This window comes from Anomaloglossus baeobatrachus, chromosome 10, assembly GCF_048569485.1.
Source record: "Anomaloglossus baeobatrachus isolate aAnoBae1 chromosome 10, aAnoBae1.hap1, whole genome shotgun sequence".
Classification (NCBI taxonomy): Eukaryota; Metazoa; Chordata; class Amphibia; order Anura; family Aromobatidae; genus Anomaloglossus; species Anomaloglossus baeobatrachus.
In genome coordinates this window covers 58982645-59000396 of record NC_134362.1, presented here as the reverse complement: position 1 = coordinate 59000396, position 17752 = coordinate 58982645, and the positions used below count along the sequence as shown (strand labels likewise).

Here is a 17752-nt window from a genome sequence, read left to right as displayed (position 1 = left end):
CGTCGCTAACGACGCCGGATGTGCGTCACGAATTCCGTGACCCCAACGACATATCGTTAGATATGTCATTGCGTGTAACGGGGCCTTTAGAAAGGAGGCCACAGGTTAGCAGGTTGCAGTAGTCCAGGCAGGGTCACCTATCTGACTAACCGCTACTCAGATGTTTCTGCTCTATGCCAGTCAATGCACTGGCTGAACATATATCACAGGATCCATTTTAAATTGCTTGTTCTCACCCCCATTGCTCTCCACATTGTAGCACCCCCTACATCTCCACCCTCATCTCTGTCTATCACCCTAGCCATTCTCTACGCTCTGCAAAAGACTTTTGACTAACATCCGCACTAATCTGCACTTCCCACTCCTGAATCAAAGACTTACAATGCTAGATGTGCCTTGCCACCCTCTCACAGAGGTGGATGTTGCTTGCGACCCTCTTTCAAAGCTAGCAATATTGCAAAAAAGTTTAAAAAATGTAAAGATCAATGATTTTGTGACATACATATATTTTGTTCCTTTCTCCAATAGGTATGATACTTGGCGGTTTCATCTCCAGATTCAAGCTCTTCCATTGATTCTGCCTAAATAAATGGAGCACCAAGGGAAAACTCTGACATACAGGATTTTTTTTTTCATTTTTATTGCACAATTGTTCCTCGCAAGCATTTTTTTTTCACTCTATAACTATGCAAATCGCTCGAAGTTAAGCAGTGACGTTTCATATACAAGTACCTACCAGGAAACCGTTAATGAAACTAAGATCATTCTTGTTTGGACGTGGCCATTTGGTAGTGTATTTCCACTTAACGAATGTCCACCATACAGTGATATTTCTGGATGCTATTACACGGCTAATAGATCATTGTATTATAACGCAAGTGCCATTGTCATGCATCACAGAGATGTTTGCAATTCCAGAAAACAGTTACCCGAGTTGCCAAGACCACCAAATCAGTACTGGGTTTGGTTTAATTTGGAGTCTCCGTCTCATAGCCCAAACTTGCATTTTTTTGATAATGTTATCAACCTCACAATGTCTTACAGAGCTGACTCAGATATTTTTTCACCTTACGGTTGGCTCGATCCGAACAAAGAAGAAGACACCTTCCAAATTCCTAAAAAAACCAAGCTGGTAGCCTGGGCAATAAGTAACTGGAACCCACATTCTAAAAGAGTGCGCTATTATCAAGAACTAAAAAATTATTTATCTGTCGACATTTATGGAAGGCAACATTTATCCCTGCCAGGAGGTGAACACAAACAAACTTTGTCACAGTACAAGTTTTATCTCTCCTTCGAAAACTCTATTCACGAAGACTATATTACAGAGAAACTCTGGATGAACGCCTTGTCGTTTGGATGTGTACCGATCGTCCTGGGCACTACTCGTAAAAACTATGAGCGCTTTATTCCAAAAGACTCTTTTATACATGTTGATGACTTCTCCACAGCTGAAGAACTTGCTAAATATGTCTTAAAGTTGGACAAAGATGACAAAGCTTACCAGCAATATTTTTCATGGAGATCCAGACTTCATTCCGTTAGAAGCACTAATTGGCAAACTCATTACTGCAGAGTATGTAAAGCAATAAAAGAGGCTCCGGCAAAGAAGCCTATTTCAAAATTTGGAGAATGGTATAAATGATCCTAGAAATTAGTTTTGTTTCTATAAACATTTTATTCATTGTTATTGAATATGTTAACTTATAAAGTATAAAACATAAATTAAATCTGTCAGCAGGATTCCAACCCCTCTAAAAAAATCAAATAAAAAATAATTATACATTTATAGATCTATGTAGCGCCTTCGAAGACAAGTCCAGCAACAACTTTACATAGAGGAACGAACTCTATTACTGAGAAATCAGTCTTTGAATTGATATGCAAATTAGGCTGAAGAGCTATTTGAAAATCTGAAGCCTCTGCCACTCCAGCTCTACTCCAAGCATAAATAAATTGTTTGCAGCACCTTGTGGTGAAATCCTAAATTCAGGATAAGGGACGCAAGTCAAATCCAAGGGATCCTCTTGGTTACCATTTCACAGAAGAAAAGTAGACAGCATCCTGGTTTTTTTTTCAATTTTTCTTTAATCCACCATGTCAGGCAACGTTTCACCCTACAATTGGGCTTTATCAAGCATATGCTTATGCTTGATAAAGCCCAATTGTAGGGTGAAACATTGCCTGACTTGTTGGTTTAAAGAAAAATTGAAAAAAATCCCAGGATACTGTCTACTTTTCTTCCAGCTCTACTCCTGTCCAGCTTGGTCTCCTCCAACTTCACTGACGACTCCGTTGCTTGACGTCCCACAACATAAAGGCTGTAACTTAAGCAGGAGGAGTCAGTGCTAGGTGGGAATAGAGCTGGACTGACAGAGGCTTCAGATATTCAAATAGCTCCTTAGCCTCATTTGCATATCTATTCTAATGCTGTTTTCTCAGTAACAGAGGAATGGACTGGTCATGCAAAGGTATTTTTGGACTTCTCTTTGAAAGAGCTACATGCACATATAAATATTTATGGATGAGAAATCCAGCTGACAGATTCCCTTTAAGGTCCTGATCCTTAGTACTGTAGCACAATGTAAAAGACATGTTATCATGCTACAAAATTGAAAAGATACTGTGAATTCTAAAATAAACCATATGCAATTAAAGTTAATGGGAAAATGTGGAGGAGGAAAAGCTCACCAAAACTTTCTGCAGACCCCACCGCTGCACGGAAGTGGCTGGCTACCACGTGTAGACAGGAGAAAAAAGATGAGGTCCAGCACCAGATTCTTTCTTGTAAACATTTTCTTATTCTTTATTCAAAAAAATCAAATGTGCAGGATAAAAATGTGAGGGCCTAGCCATGAATCAATTGTCCAAAATAATAAGATCCTCTGTGTTTGTATGATTATTGCTCAGATGCTGATGTGCATACTAGGATGCGCCTTTGGAATGTGTTATTGAAACAAATTATGCTAGGCTGAACAATGCAAGTATTCAGTAGCTGGTTCAAACTGGTATTAGAAAGTCAGTAGCAGGCTGATGACGTACTACATAGGCCTTGTCGCTTATCTCTAACCAATCAAGGACAATGTTGAATTGTATAACTGTTATTCTTTTACAATATACGGGTTAGGGTACCGTCTCACTAAACGACGTACCAGCGATTCTGACCACGATATGACCTGGTCAGGATCGCTGGTGCGTCGCTACATGGTGGCTGGTGAGCTGTCAATCAGGCAGATCTCACCAGCGACCAGCCACCAGCGACTCTGCGTTTGGTAACCAAGGTAACTATCGGGTAACTAAGCAAAGTGCTTTGATTGGTTACCCGATATTTACCTTGGTTACCAGCATACACCGCTTAGCGCTGGCTCCTTGCTCACGTAGCCAGGGTGGGTAAATATCGGGTAACTAAGCAAAGCGCTTTGCTTAGTTACCCGATATTTACCCTGGTTACCAGCGTACACCGCTTACACAGAGTCGGTGCTCGTTGGTCTCCCGCAGTCAAACACGCCAATGTGTGTTGAACAGCGGGAGACCAACAAGCAAAAAATGAACCAGAACAGTGTGTAACGATCAGCGATTTCACAGCAGGGGCCAGGTCGCTGCTTAGTGGCACACACAGCGAGAGCGCTGATGAGGTCACTGGTACGTCACAAAACCTGTGACTCAGCAGCGATCTCACTAGCGATCTCGCTATGGGAGAATTCCCCTTTAGAAGAGCACTGTGCTTCTCCCAGATAGAGACACGTCTCCGTGTAGTCATTTTTCCTCACACATACATCTGCGCAGATCTAATCTGGAATCCTCCTCTGCGACCCTGAGACACCCGGAGGTCTCCCCCAACAAAAACATATCCCATGATTTGAGCCTCACGAGGCTCCCAACATACCCGTTTCGGATGTCTCTTTAATCAATGGCATACCTATCCATATCTATGCCTATTGCTCTTGATTAAGGAGACATTCAAAATGCCTAAGGAAGGAGCCTCATGAGACTCAAATCATGGGATATGTTTTTATCTTGCACATATGATTTTTTCGAATAACGAATAAAGGCCACTTTACACGTTGCAATCTCGCTAGCGAGATCGCTAGCGTGCGTACCCGGCCGCAGGTAAGGTGAGGTTCCTTGTTCCTGCGTTGTCACACATAGCGATGTGTGCTGCCGCAGGAACGACGAACAACATCGTACCTGCAGCAGCAACGATAATTGGGAATAGGGGGGCATGTCACGATCAGTGATTTTGAACATTTTTTCGACGATTCAAAATCGCTCATAGGTGTCACATGCAACGACATTGCTAACACGGCCGGATGTGCGTCATAAATTCCTTGAATCCAACGACATCGCTTTAGCGATGTCGTAGCGTGTAAAGCGGCCTTAAGACATTTTTTACAAGAAAGAACCTGCTGCTAGACCTCATCTTTTTTCCATATGCAATTAAAGTGCATTATTTCTTCTAATACAGACATCAACTTCTGCAGAACCTCTTTGCTGAACAGCAAGAGAGAGATATGTAGGTACGAATCATACTTTTGCAATTGCATCAGATGGAAAGAGCGGTGTATAATAAAAAAACTGCAGTTGTTAAAGAGAACAATACATAATGGGGCTGAATTATGGGCTAACATTTGATTGATTGAGGCAGAATTCTGGTGTGCAATTCATGAATCATATTTATTAAAGCTTTTAGGCACTTTTTGTATCTTACTAGACAATTGTATATTATATTTATAAAATATGGACTGGTAAGTGTTTTTGTAAAATACACCAACTTTATCAAAGGGGTTTTCTTAACATGTACTTTTAGGGACGCACTGCTTCCCGGACCTTTGCTTCTTGCTTTGCCGCGGGAAGGTGCACGCCCGAAGATTGATATTTGAGACCAGTGGCATGGTCGCTGCAGGTTTCGAACTGCATGAAAAAATAAAACAGAAAACTGTATAAAACAGAAAGAAGATACAGAAAGTATTATTTTATTAATTTTCATTAATGAATCACAAAAAGACTTATTAAAAACATCTAAAAAGGTGCAAAAATGCTTTGACAAACTACTATGGTACAAAACAAGAAAAAGGCCATAGCTAAAAATATATTGTGATGTCTAAATAGTCTAATATACAGTATATATATATATATATATATATATATATATATATATATATATATATACGTATATTATATATTATATATATAGTGATAGACAGTAACACTGGGGAACAAGAAAAATTGGTGCCTGAGATATTTAACCTGTTTTCAGGTTTGTTTTTATCACTGATTCTAAAGCCAGCTTTACACGTTACGATTTCACATACGATATCGTATGCGATCGTAACCGCCCAATTTGTTGAATGTGCCACCCAAACGATTAACCCCCGTCACACATACTTACCCGTCCATACGACCTCGATGTGGGCGGCGAACATCCACTTCCTGGAGTGGGAGGGACGTTCGGCGTCACATCAACGTCACGCAGCAGTCGGCCAATCGAAGCGGAGGGGCGGAGATGATTGGGACGTAAACATCCCACCCACCTCCTTCCTTCCGCATTGCCGGCCGGGAGCCACGGGACACAGGTAAGATCTGTTCATTGTTCCCGGGGTGTCACACTCTGCGATGTGCGCTACCCCGGGTACGATGAACAACCTGACATTCAATTCATGAGAAATGAACGACGTGCGTGCGATGAACATTTATCATTCAATCGCAATCGCACGTACCTGTCACACACTACAATGTACCTTACGATGCCGGATGTGCGTCACTTACGACGTGACCCCGCCGACACATCGTAAGATATATTGTAGTATGTAAAGCGGGCTTAAATCAACCCTTATTTTTCTTCTATCAGCTCTGGTTAATTAGATATGAAAATGGCCAAATTGTGCTCAATTACCTATTTTCCCTCCCCGTTGTCCTGTGGCTCATTAGTGTTACAAGGTCTCAGGTGTGAACGGGGAGCAGGGGTGTTACATTTGGTATTCTCGCTCCCACACGCTCTCATACTGGTCACTGGAAGCTCAACATGGCGCCTTATGGTAAAGAATTCTTTGATGATCTGAAAAAAATAATTGCTCTATATAAAATGGCTGAGGCTATTAGAAGATTGCCAACACCCTGAGCCTGTGCTGCAGTGTGGTGGCCAAGACCATACAGGGGTTTAACAAGACAGGTCAGAGCTACCTTCCCATGGTCGACCAAAGAAGTTGAATGCACATGCTCAGTGTCATATCCAGAGATTGTATTTTCAAAATAGATAAATGACTGCTGCCAGCATTGCTGCAGAGGTTACAGGGTGGGGGGGGCACCTGTCAGTGCTCAAATTGGTCTGCGTAGCTGTCATGACGAAAGCTTGTTCTAAAGATAATGTACAAGAAAACCCACTTAGTGTTGCTGGCAACCAGGTGAGGAGGACAAAGACAAGTGTGTACTGCCGACAGTCAACCATGATGGTGGGAGTGTCATGGTTTGGGGCTGTATGAGTGCTGTCAGCTGTGTGGATCTACAGCTCCTTGAGGGATTCATGAATGCTAACATGTACATGCCAAGATGTAATGTGACATACTGAAGTAGAGCATGATCCCATCCTTTCGGAAACTGGACCACAGAGCAGTATTCCAACATGATAACGACTCCAAACATACCACTGACTTGCTATAGAAATTGACGGTAAAGATGCTAGACTGGCCAAGAATCTCCAGACCTAAACCCTACTGAGCATCTATGGGACATTCTCAAATGGAAGGCGGAAAAGTGCAAGGTCTCTAACATCTACCCACTCCTTCATGTCATCATAGAGGATGGTAGAGGAGTCCAGTGGTTCCTGTGAAGCTCCAATGAACTCCATACCCATGAGACAAGACAGTGCTTGAAAATAATGGTGGCCACACAAAATATTGAAAATTTGGGCACAATTTGGCCATTTTCACTTAGGAATGGTCTCACTTTTGTTGCCAGCGATACTGTTGAGCATTTATGAGACATCCTCAAATTGAAGGAGGAGGAGTGTAAGCTCTCTAACATCCACCAACTCCGTCATGTCATCATGAAGGATGGAAGAGGAGTCCAGTGGTTCCTGTGAAGCTCCAATGAACTCCATACCCATGAGACAAGGTAGTGTTTGAAAATAATGGTGGTCACACAAAATATTGAAACTTTGGGCACAATTTGGCCTTTTCAATTAGGGGTGTACTCACTTTTGTTGCCAGCAGTTTTGACATTAATTGCTGTGTGTTGAGATATTTTGAGGGCACAACAAATTTAAACTGTTACACAAGCTTTATAATGCCTACTTTACATTGTGTCACAATGCCATAGCTTCAGTGTTGCCCATGAAAAGATAACATAAATTATTACAAAAATATGTGGGGTGTACTCACTTTTGTGATATACTGTATGATACATTTATATCACAAAATACAAAATAAACATAAAAAGTTGTCATTGATACACTGTTAATTTATTGAGAAACCTAGCAAAAGCAGCACTTTAAGAATTCTTGTAATGAATTGCGCCAGGTTGTGGGTGTCCTAGTGACCTCAGTGTCTTTCTTCTATAATTCTTAACTCTGGATGGAATAGTTCAATCTGTTCTTCACTTAAAGCTTAAAGGGGGCTTTACACGCTACGATATCGCTAATGCGAAGTCGTTAAGGTCACGGAATTGGTGACGCACATCCGGCCGCATTAGCGATGCCGTTGCGTGTGACACCTATGAGCGATTTTGCATCATCGCAAAAACGTGCAAAATCGCTCATCGGTGACATGGGGGTCCATTCTCAATTATCATTACTGCAGCAGTTGTTACTTGTTCCTGCGGCAGCACACATCGCTCCATGTGACGCCGCAGGAACGAGGAAGCTCTCCTTACCTGCCTCCTGGCCGCAATGCGAAGGAAGGAGGTGGGCGGGATGTTACGTCCCGCTCATCTCCGCCCCTCCGCTTCTATTGGGCGGCGGTTCAGTGACGCTGCTGTGACGTCGCTGTGACGTTAAACGAACCGCCCCCTTAGAAAGGAGGCGGTTCGCCGGTCACAGCGACGTCTCTGGGCAGGTAAGTTTGTGTGACAGGTCTGGGCGATGTTGTGCGGCACGGACAGCGATTTGCCCGTGTTGCACAACAGATGGGGGCAGGTACCCACGCTAGCGATATCGGGACCGATATTGCAGCATGTAAAGCGGCCTTAAGTCACCAAATTTTCTGGGAAATGATCCAAGTGATAATGCACCTTTCCCATTCTGTGCAACCACAGTGAATGAAGACCGTGCATCTGCCTCAGCATCTTTCAATAAATCTTTTGAATTCTCTGATTTGAGGACTGTCAAAAATATCCACCCTTAGCTTCTCTATGGTCAGTGCTGGAAATTTTCTGCAGATGTAGTTGAAGCATCTTCCCTCTTTGTTTAGTGCCTTTACAAACTGCATCATTAAACCTAATTTGATATGCATTGGTGATAAAATGATTTTATTACTGTAAACCAATTGTTCTGCAACTACTTTCTTTTTTCTTTCCACCACGTGTTCTCTCAGAGGTCACTATTTTTTCACCCAATGCTCATTTTGTGATCTACTATCCCAGACACTGATAAAACAAGTTGTGTGTCCTCCCTGCTGTCCAAGGAGACTATTCACCATCATTAGATCCGGATGTAGTAAATTCCTGTCGGCTAGTCTAGATGCCAATGATTCTGCTGATTTGTAAGGGAGGTTTATTTCCCTAACGAGGCCATTGAGCTCCGGCTGATTAAGACCTTGTGGCACTGATGGGGTTCCTTCAAAATTACTGTCATAATGACTATGGTTATAGGTAAAATACAGGATTCATCTTCAGAGAGCTCTTCTAACTTATTGACTGATGGGACTGATATTTCATTTGAACGTAAAACAAGACTTTTTGCAGAGTCTATGTCAGGATAAATCCATTTACTCCAATTATGTCCATTAATGCCCTTTATGTTAACCACACAAAAGTAGCAATCATTACTGTGATTCCTCTGTTCTCTCCAAATCATAGTTACACCAAATTTGAGAGATTTTCTCGTACCATTTATCCACGTCTAAAGGTGCTCAATACAAGTTTTCCAATTATTATTATTTATTATTATAGTGCCATTTATTACATGGCACTTTACATGTGAAAAAGGGACATACATAGACAAGTACAATAATCATGAACATTTCCAGGCACAGTCTGGTACAAGATTAGAGAGGACCCTGCCCGCGAAGACTCACAGTCTACAGCGAAGGGGTTGAGGATACAGTAGTGAGGGTAGAGTGGGTCGTGCAGGGTATAGTGGAGATACAGTAAGTGAGGGTGGAGATGGTTGTGTGATGCTATGGTAGACTGAGGGTTATCGCAGGTTGTAGGCTTGTTGGAAGAGGTGGGTCTTCAGGTTCCTTTTGAAGGTTTCCACGGTAGGTGAGAGTCTGATGTGTTGTGGTAGAGAGTTCCACAGTATGGGGAAGGCGTGGGAGAAATCTTGTATGTGATTGTGGGAAGAGGAGAAAAGAGGGAAAGAGAGAAGAAGATCTTGTGAGGATCGCAGGTTGTATGCAGGTATGTACCGGGAGTCTTGGTAATAGCTGTATGAGGTTGTGAGTGGATTTCTATGTCATGGTTAATGTTTTGAAACAAAGTCTTTGGGCAACGGGAAGCAAGTTAAAAAACTGGCAGAGAGGAGAGGCCAGGGAATAGCGGGGGGAGAGATGGATTAGTTTGGCAGCAGACTTTAGGATAAATTGGAGGGGGGTAAGAGTGTTAGAAAGGAGGCCACAGAGTAGAAGGTTGCAGTGATCCACGTGGGAGATAATGAGGGCATGCACTAGTGTTTTTGCAGATTTTTGATCAAGGAATCCAGGAATTATTTTTGAGTTGAAATCGGCAGGCGGTGGAAAGGGCTTGGATATGTAGCTTGAAGGAGAGAGCAGAGGCAAGGCTTACCCCAAGCTAGCGAGCAAGCAGGGCTGGGTAGAGTGAGCAGCCATTGACTTGAATGGTGGAGTGGTAGAGTGAAGTGGGGGAAAGATGATGAATTCTGTTTTTTCCATGTTCAGTTTTAAAAATCGAGCAGAAAAGAAGGATGAAATAGCAGACAGACATTGTGGAATTCTGGTTAGCAAAAAGCAGATATCAGGGCCAGAGAGGTAGATCTGCGTATCATCAGCATAAAGACGTGTGTACATTAACTCAAAAAGCAGAGCTGCTACAAATAAAATGAATGATATATTCTGATTCGGAGGACTAAATATACCTAATATAATATAGCCTAATACCTGAGGCAAAATTTTTTTTTAATTTATTCCCCAGTGTAAGCAAAGCATTATTATAGTACCAAAAACAAGAAGCAATAGCTCCAAATGTTGCCTAATATACTAATATGGAGTAGAATATAAAAAGGAGATATAAAGAGCCATGAAGAACCTTATCCTCAAACCAGGCATAATAATGGTTAGGAAATAGGAAAAAAGAGTTCCACACGTGTTTCACCACCCAAGTGGCTTTGTCAGGGGTCCGCATGGAGCACTCTCTCAGGCTGTTAGCAGAGGTAGCTTTGCCTTTGCAAGTCCATGGATCCAGCCAGCCTCAGAGTAGGGCAAGCAGGCTAGTATAGAGCATGCTCACGCCACTTGCTCCTTACCTAGGAAAACAGCCACTCTAAAACCGAACCGTGGCCGGTAACCTGAGCAACGAGCTATGAACTATAAAAAATGGCAATGACATAATGAGCAATGGCACCAGTGTGCATTGTCTACTTCAGTCTACATTTGTTAATAGGTTGTTAAATGACCATCGAACAGTAGAGGTTTACCGATCGGCAGTCGTTTAGTGATAATGGGTGGCCTGTGTAAATGGATCTGTACTCTATGGTCAATTATCACATTATGCCTCTTTATGGCTACTCTAGTTCCTAATCTGCACAATTGTATTAATACCTATGGCTCTGGACCTACATGTTCTCACAGAGTATGCTTAGATAACACATATCTCCAAAGTAAGGGTGAAGGGGTTGGTTAAGAAAGACAGATATGACGTTAATGTATCACATGATCTCTTGTCCGTTTTTGGTTATATGCTCTTGAGAGTACTTTATATCAGAGGCAGATGTGGCACAATGGATTCCCGGCCATATCATAGCGTTCCTCATTATGATATTGCCAACGAGCACTAGCCACATATCAGCACTTTATTTATTACTTATGGTATATGCGGTTTACTTGTAATTTGCATAGTCTGGATTGATTCATTGCAGTATTAGTAGATTCAATGATGATGTAATGAGTATATTGACTGTAAATATGGGATGACTTGCACAATGCTGAGAGGTGAATAAACGTTTTGTAGCTTTGTTTCTATTTCTTGTGGTCATAATTTATTCTGTATATTTAATGTGATTGTTCCGTATTATGCCTATACAGCTGAAGGAGTGTAATTAACTGTTCTTGTTGTATTCCTCAGGCTAGGCCAGGGCTGGGCAAAGTCCTGCCCGCAGGCCACATCCGGCCCTCTAGCAATTCCAGTTTGACTGGCGGACTGAGACAGTCAAATGGCTGAAAACAGTGCACCCACATGCTACACCATGCCCTCCTCCTTTGCTGCCGCACCGTGCCCTCCCCCATTGCTGCCACACCATGCCCTACCCTGTTGCTACCACACTATGCCCCCCCCTTCGCTGCCGCACCATGCCAATGTCACGCCCTTGACCCCAGGGGTCACAGGTTACTACACTCACTGCACACCCCCCACACTAGAAAGGTACCACCAGTCAACCACAAAGACCTGATTGCCTCCCTCAGAGTCAGACAGGCACACCAGGTGGGCAGAGTCAGGCGGAAAGACACGCTTCCCGAGGACTCTGCTGGCCTGAGGCAGGAACACAGGAGACAGTTCAGTTCAGTACAATAGAGGGGAGAGTAGTGGAGTACGGTTCTGCGCGGGGCCTGGGTTGGAGCCTAGGACCCCCCCAAACAGTCAGGCAGGCAGACGGCAGTGGCCGCCTGCAGGAGACCGGGAATACGACAGTTGGAACCGTGAGGGACCGGGACAGGGTAGCGGCCTGCCGGAACCGAACCGGGGAGCCAACAGGATACCGGAGCACCAGGCAGGGTACTCAGACCCCGAACTAGGCTATACGCCACCACCATAGTCAGATTAACTGATTGCAGTCTGGACCTCACGGGTTCATTCCCACCAAAGTCCTGATTGAAAGCAACAGTCCAACCCATCCGGATAAGAGCCACTGCCAGAGGCCAGAGATCCAAGGGCCAGCGTCTGCGGGGAAAAGGGGCTCCTACGACACATACACGCCGGGGAGCGGACTACCAGTGCCCAGGCACAGTGGTCACACTACAAACACAGGTGCAGGAGAAAGCCGGACATTGCCAACCCGACTAGGAAGCTGCAGCTGGCTGCGGGTCCCGTTCATCCCTCCGTTTGGTTTACCAGTAACTCTGTGTGGTTTAATCGTGAGTACACCAGTGCCATCCGACACCGCACCGCGCCGCACCGCAACCCTGTGCCCTGCACCCCGGCCCTCGCCCAACCGGTCCCCGGGACCAACATCCCCTACCCACGGAGGGGACAACACCTAGCTGCGCCACTACAACGCTCCTGGGAGTCCCCGTACCTTCACCGCAGCGGTGGTGTCCACCATCACCACAACCCGTGAGTGGCGTCACGAACAATCATCCTAAAACCAAACACCCGCATTCCCCCGTGTGTAGCGCCAACCCCCCTTGCAGAGCGAGGTGACCCCCCGGGTCCATGAGAGCCTCGAGCCACCGCCCGCAGTACGAGCACGGATCCGAGCGGCTTGGCGGTCGCAGCCAAGGGCACGGGGTGGTACACTCCCTCCACTCCTGGTTTGCTGCTTCCTGAAGTCAACGGTATTTGTATCCACAGGATGCAGACAGCAGTGAACATATTGGAGGAGGACGGTGCCGCTGGCTGCGTCTTTCACCAATCAGCATGAGACACAACAGACATGCTAATGTTACATCATCGCGTGTGCTGTGGGGAGCATCAGTGCACTGAAGGTCAGAGTAGAGCAACAGGAGAGAGGCATGTGGTGTTTTTTTCATGTCTATGGGATGTTTGCAAACATGTAAGAGGCTGTTATGTGAGGTGTTAGAATGGCCAAGTCAAAGTCCAGACATGAATCCAATCGAGAATCTGTGGAAAGAACTGAAAACTCCTGTTCACAAACGCTCTCTATCCAACCTGACTGAGCTCCAGCTGTTTACAAAGGAAGAATGGGCAAGAATTTCAGTCTCTTGATGTGCAAAACTGATAGAGACATACCCCAAGTGACTGCAGCTGTAATCGCAGCAAAAGGAGGCGCTACAAAGTATTAAGTTAAAGGGGACGAATAATATTGCACGACCCAATTTTCAGTTATTTATTTTTTACAAAAGTTTAACATAAGCAATAAATATCGTTCAACTTCACAATTGAGTCCCACTTGGGGTTGATTCATTTTATATGTTTTCTCTTTATGTTTGAAGCCTGAAATGTGGGAAAAGGTTGAAAAATTCAAAGGGGACAAATACTTTCACAATGGATAATTATTTCGGTCTAATATAGCGCAAAAAGGATATTTGCTGATATTAATTATTAATTATTTGAACTTTATTGAATAGGCACTCCTATTATTACAACGCGTTTCAGCAGAGTTGCTTTCATCAGGTAAAATAGGAGTAGTAGTACTCCTATTTTACCTGATGAAAGCAACTCTGCTGAAACGCGTTGTAATAATAGGAGTGCCTATTCAATAAAGTTCAAATAATTAATATCAGCAAATATCCTTTTTGCGCTATATTAGACCGAAATAATTATCCATTTACCCCCTCCCTGTTGGGAATCGGTATTAGCAGCAAAGGACCTGCTGACATATCAAAAAATCCAGCTGGTTAGCTGGAGGAGAGAGGAACAAGAACCTGATTTCCATGGTGCCGGTGGAAATCAGTAGCCGACAACGATACCCACAATCTGGATGTTGGAAGCCTGGACATAGGATCTGTTCGGAGGAACTCCAGACTGATTAGCCTTCACTGAAGTTGTGCGGGGGCGCACAACCAACAAAGGTGAGCAATTCTAATTTTTTAAACGCTAAAAGGATTCCACGGGTGCTTCTCATAGTGCGCTTGTTTTATTATCTATTTAAATACTTTCACAAGGCACTGTATACAGTTAGGTCCAGAAATATTTGGACAGTGACACAATTTTCGCGAGTTGGGCTCTGCATGCCACCACATTGGATTAGAAATGAAACCTCTTCAACAGAATTCAAGTGCAGATTGTAACGTTTAATTTGAAGGTTTGAACAAAAATATCTGATAGAAATTGTAGGAATTGTACACATTTCTTTACAAACACTCCACATTTTAGGAGGTCAAAAGTAATTGGACAAATAAACCAAACCCAAACAAAATCTTTTTATTTTCAATATTTTGTTGCGAATCCTTTGGAGGCAATCACTGCCTTAAGTCTGGAACCCATGGACATCACCAAACGCTGGGTTTCCTCCTTCTTAATGCTTTGCCAGGCCTTTACAGCCGCAGCCTTCAGGTCTTGCTTGTTTGTGGGCCTTTCCGTCTTTAAGTCTGGATTTGAGCAAGTGAAATGCATGCTCAATTGGGTTAAGATCTGGTGATTGACTTGGCCATTGCAGAATGTTCCACTTTTTTGCACTCATGAACTTCTGGGTAGCTTTGGCTGTATGCTTGGGGTCATTGTCCATCTGTACTATGAAGCGCCGTCTGATCAACTTTGCGACATTTGGCTGAATCTGGGCTGAAAGTATATCCCGGTACACTTCAGAATTCATCCGGCTACTCTTGTCTGCTGTTATGTCATCAATAAACACAAGTGACCCAGTGCCATTGAAAGCCATGCATGCCCATGCCATCACGTTGCCTCCACCATGTTTTACAGAGGATGTGGTGTGCCTTGGATCATGTGCCGTTCCCTTTCTTCTCCAAACTTTTTTCTTCCCATCATTCTGGTACAGGTTGATCTTGGTCTCATCTGTCCATAGAATACTTTTCCAGAACTGAGCTGACTTCATGAGGTGTTTTTCAGCAAATTTAACTCTGGCCTCTCTATTTTTGGAGTTGATGAATGGTTTGCATCTAGATGTGAACCCTTTGTATTTACTTTCATGGAGTCTTCTCTTTACTGTTGACTTAGAGACAGATACACCTAGTTCACTGAGAGTGTTCTGGACTTCAGTTGATGTTGTGAACGGGTTCTTCTTCACCAAAGAAAGTATGCGGCAATCATCCACCACTGTTGTCATCCGTGGACGCCCAGGCCTTTTTGAGTTCCCAAGCTCACCAGTCAATTCCTTTTTTCTCAGAATGTACCCGACTGTTGATTTTGCTACTTCAAGCATGTCTGCTATCTCTCTGATGGATTTTTTCTTTTTTTTCAGCCTCAGGATGTTCTGCTTCACCTCAATTGAGAGTTCCTTAGACCGCATGTTGTCTGGTCACAGCAACAGCTTCCAAATGCAAAACCACACACCTGTAATCAACCGCAGACCTTTTAACTACTTCATTGATTACAGGTTAACGAGGGAGACGCCTTCAGAGTTAATTGCAGCCCTTAGAGTCCCTTGTCCAATTACTTTTGGTCCCTTGAAAAAGAGGAGGCTATGCATTACAGAGCTATGATTCCTAAACCCTTTCTCCGATTTGGATGTGAAAACTCTCATATTGCAGCTGGGAGTGTGCACTTTCAGCCCATATTATATATATAATTGTATTTCTGAACATGTTTTTGTAAACAGCTAAAATAACAAAACTTGCGTCACTGTCCAAATATTTCTGGACCTAACTGTATACTAGAAGGTGGCCCGATTCTACGCATCGGGTATTCTAGAATTTACGTATTGTGTAGTTAATGTATGATTTTTGTTATATATATATAGATGTTGCTGTGTGTAGTTACCAAGTGTTTGTGTAGGGCGCTGTACATGTTCTGGGTGTTGTCTGGGTGTGGCGGGGGGGTGAGAGCGGTGTTGTTTGTGTGTTGCGTTGTGTGTGTTGCGTTGTTTGTGGAGCGTGGGTGTGTGTGTTGCGTGGTTTGTGTGTGTGTGGGGTGTGTCTGCGTTTTGGAGGGAGGTATGTTTTGTGCAATGTGTGTGTTGTGCGGCATGTGCGTTTATTTGTGTGTGCCGCGCTGTTTGTGTGTTGGGTGTCTGTGTAAGGCGGTGTTTGTGGTTCCCAGTGTGTGTGTGGTGTTGTGCAGTGGGGGGAGGTGTGCACCCCCCATCGTGTTCCATCCCCCATGCTGCGCACTCCCCATCGTGCTCCATCCCCCATGCTGCGCACCCCCCATCGTGCTCCATCCCCTATGCTGCTCACCCCCCATCGTACTCCATCCCCCATGCTGCGCACCCCCCATCGTGTTCCATACCCCATGCTGCGCACCCCCCATCGTGCTCCATCCCTCATGCTGCGCACTCCCCATCGTGCTCCATCCCCCATGCTGCGCACCCCCCATCGTGCTCCATCCCCCATGCTGCGCACCCCCCATCGTGCTCCATCCCCCATGCTGCGCACTCCCCATCGTGCTACATCCCCCATGCTGCGCACCCCCCATCGTGCTACATCCCCCATGCTACGCACCCCCATCGTGCTCCATCCCCCATGCTGCGCACTCCCCATCGTGCTCCATCCCCCATGCTGCGCACTCCCCATTGTGCTCCATCCCCCATGCTGCGCACCCCCCATCGTGCTCCATCCCCCATGCTGCGCACCCCCCATCTTGCTCCATCCACCATGCTGCGCACTCACCATCGTGCTCCATCCCCCATGCTGTTGCACACTCCCCATCGTGCTCCATCCCCCATGCTGCGCACTCCCCATCGTGCTACATCGCCCATGCTGCGCACTCCCCATCGTGCTACATCCCCCATGCTGCGCAACCCCCATCGTGCTACATCCCCCATGCTGCACCCCCCCCCATCGTGCTCCATCCCCCATGCTGCGCACCCCCCATCGTGCTCTATCCCCCATGCTGCGCACCCCCCATCGTGCTCCATCCCCCATGCTGCGCACCCCCCATCGTGCTCCATCCCCCATGCTGCGCACCCCCCATCGTGCTCCATCCCCCATGCTGCGCATCCCCCATCGTGCTGCATCCCCCATGCTGCACACTCCCCATCGTGCTCCATCCCCCATGCTGCGCACTCCCCATCGTGCTCCATCCCCCATGCTGCGCACCCCCCATCGTGCTCCATCCCCCATGCTGCGCACCCCCCCATCGTGCTACATACCCCATGCTGCGCACCCCCCATCGTGCTACATCCCCCATGCTGCGCACCCCATCGTGCTCCATCCCCCATGCTATAATAGTTCTCCTATTATACTCAGAGAGGAGTATAATAGGAGGACTATAATAGGAGGAGTAGTCCTGGGGAGAGAGGAGTATAATGCCGGCTCCCTGCACATGTGTACCGGGAACCGGTGTACGCTGGTAACTATGATACACATCGGGTAACTAAGGGACCTTAGTTACCCGATGTGTATAATGGTTACCAGCGTTCACCGGCTCCGTCACGATCCCAGCAGCGTAAGGTTATGTCTGGCGATGCGTGCGGAGGGCCGGGGCGAGCGGCCAATCCATGTGGAGGGCGGGGCCAGGCCGAGGCGAGCTACCAATCCATGGGGGGGCGGGGCCAGGCCGAGGCAGCAGCCAATCAGACGCTTGTCACCGTAAGGACACAATTTTGGAGCAAGACAGACAGACGGACAGA

At 45.4% G+C, this 17752-nt stretch overlaps 1 protein-coding gene across 1 annotated transcript; it reads left to right on the top strand.

Moving 5' to 3' along the window:
* The first annotated feature begins 532 nt into the window (after positions 1-532).
* Positions 533-1835, top strand: LOC142254945 (4-galactosyl-N-acetylglucosaminide 3-alpha-L-fucosyltransferase FUT6-like). Its single transcript, XM_075326317.1, has one exon. It carries the CDS (start codon positions 590-592, stop codon positions 1643-1645), a length of 1056 nt encoding a protein of 351 aa, XP_075182432.1. The 5' UTR covers positions 533-589; the 3' UTR covers positions 1646-1835.
* Positions 1836-17752: the final 15917 nt, after the last annotated feature.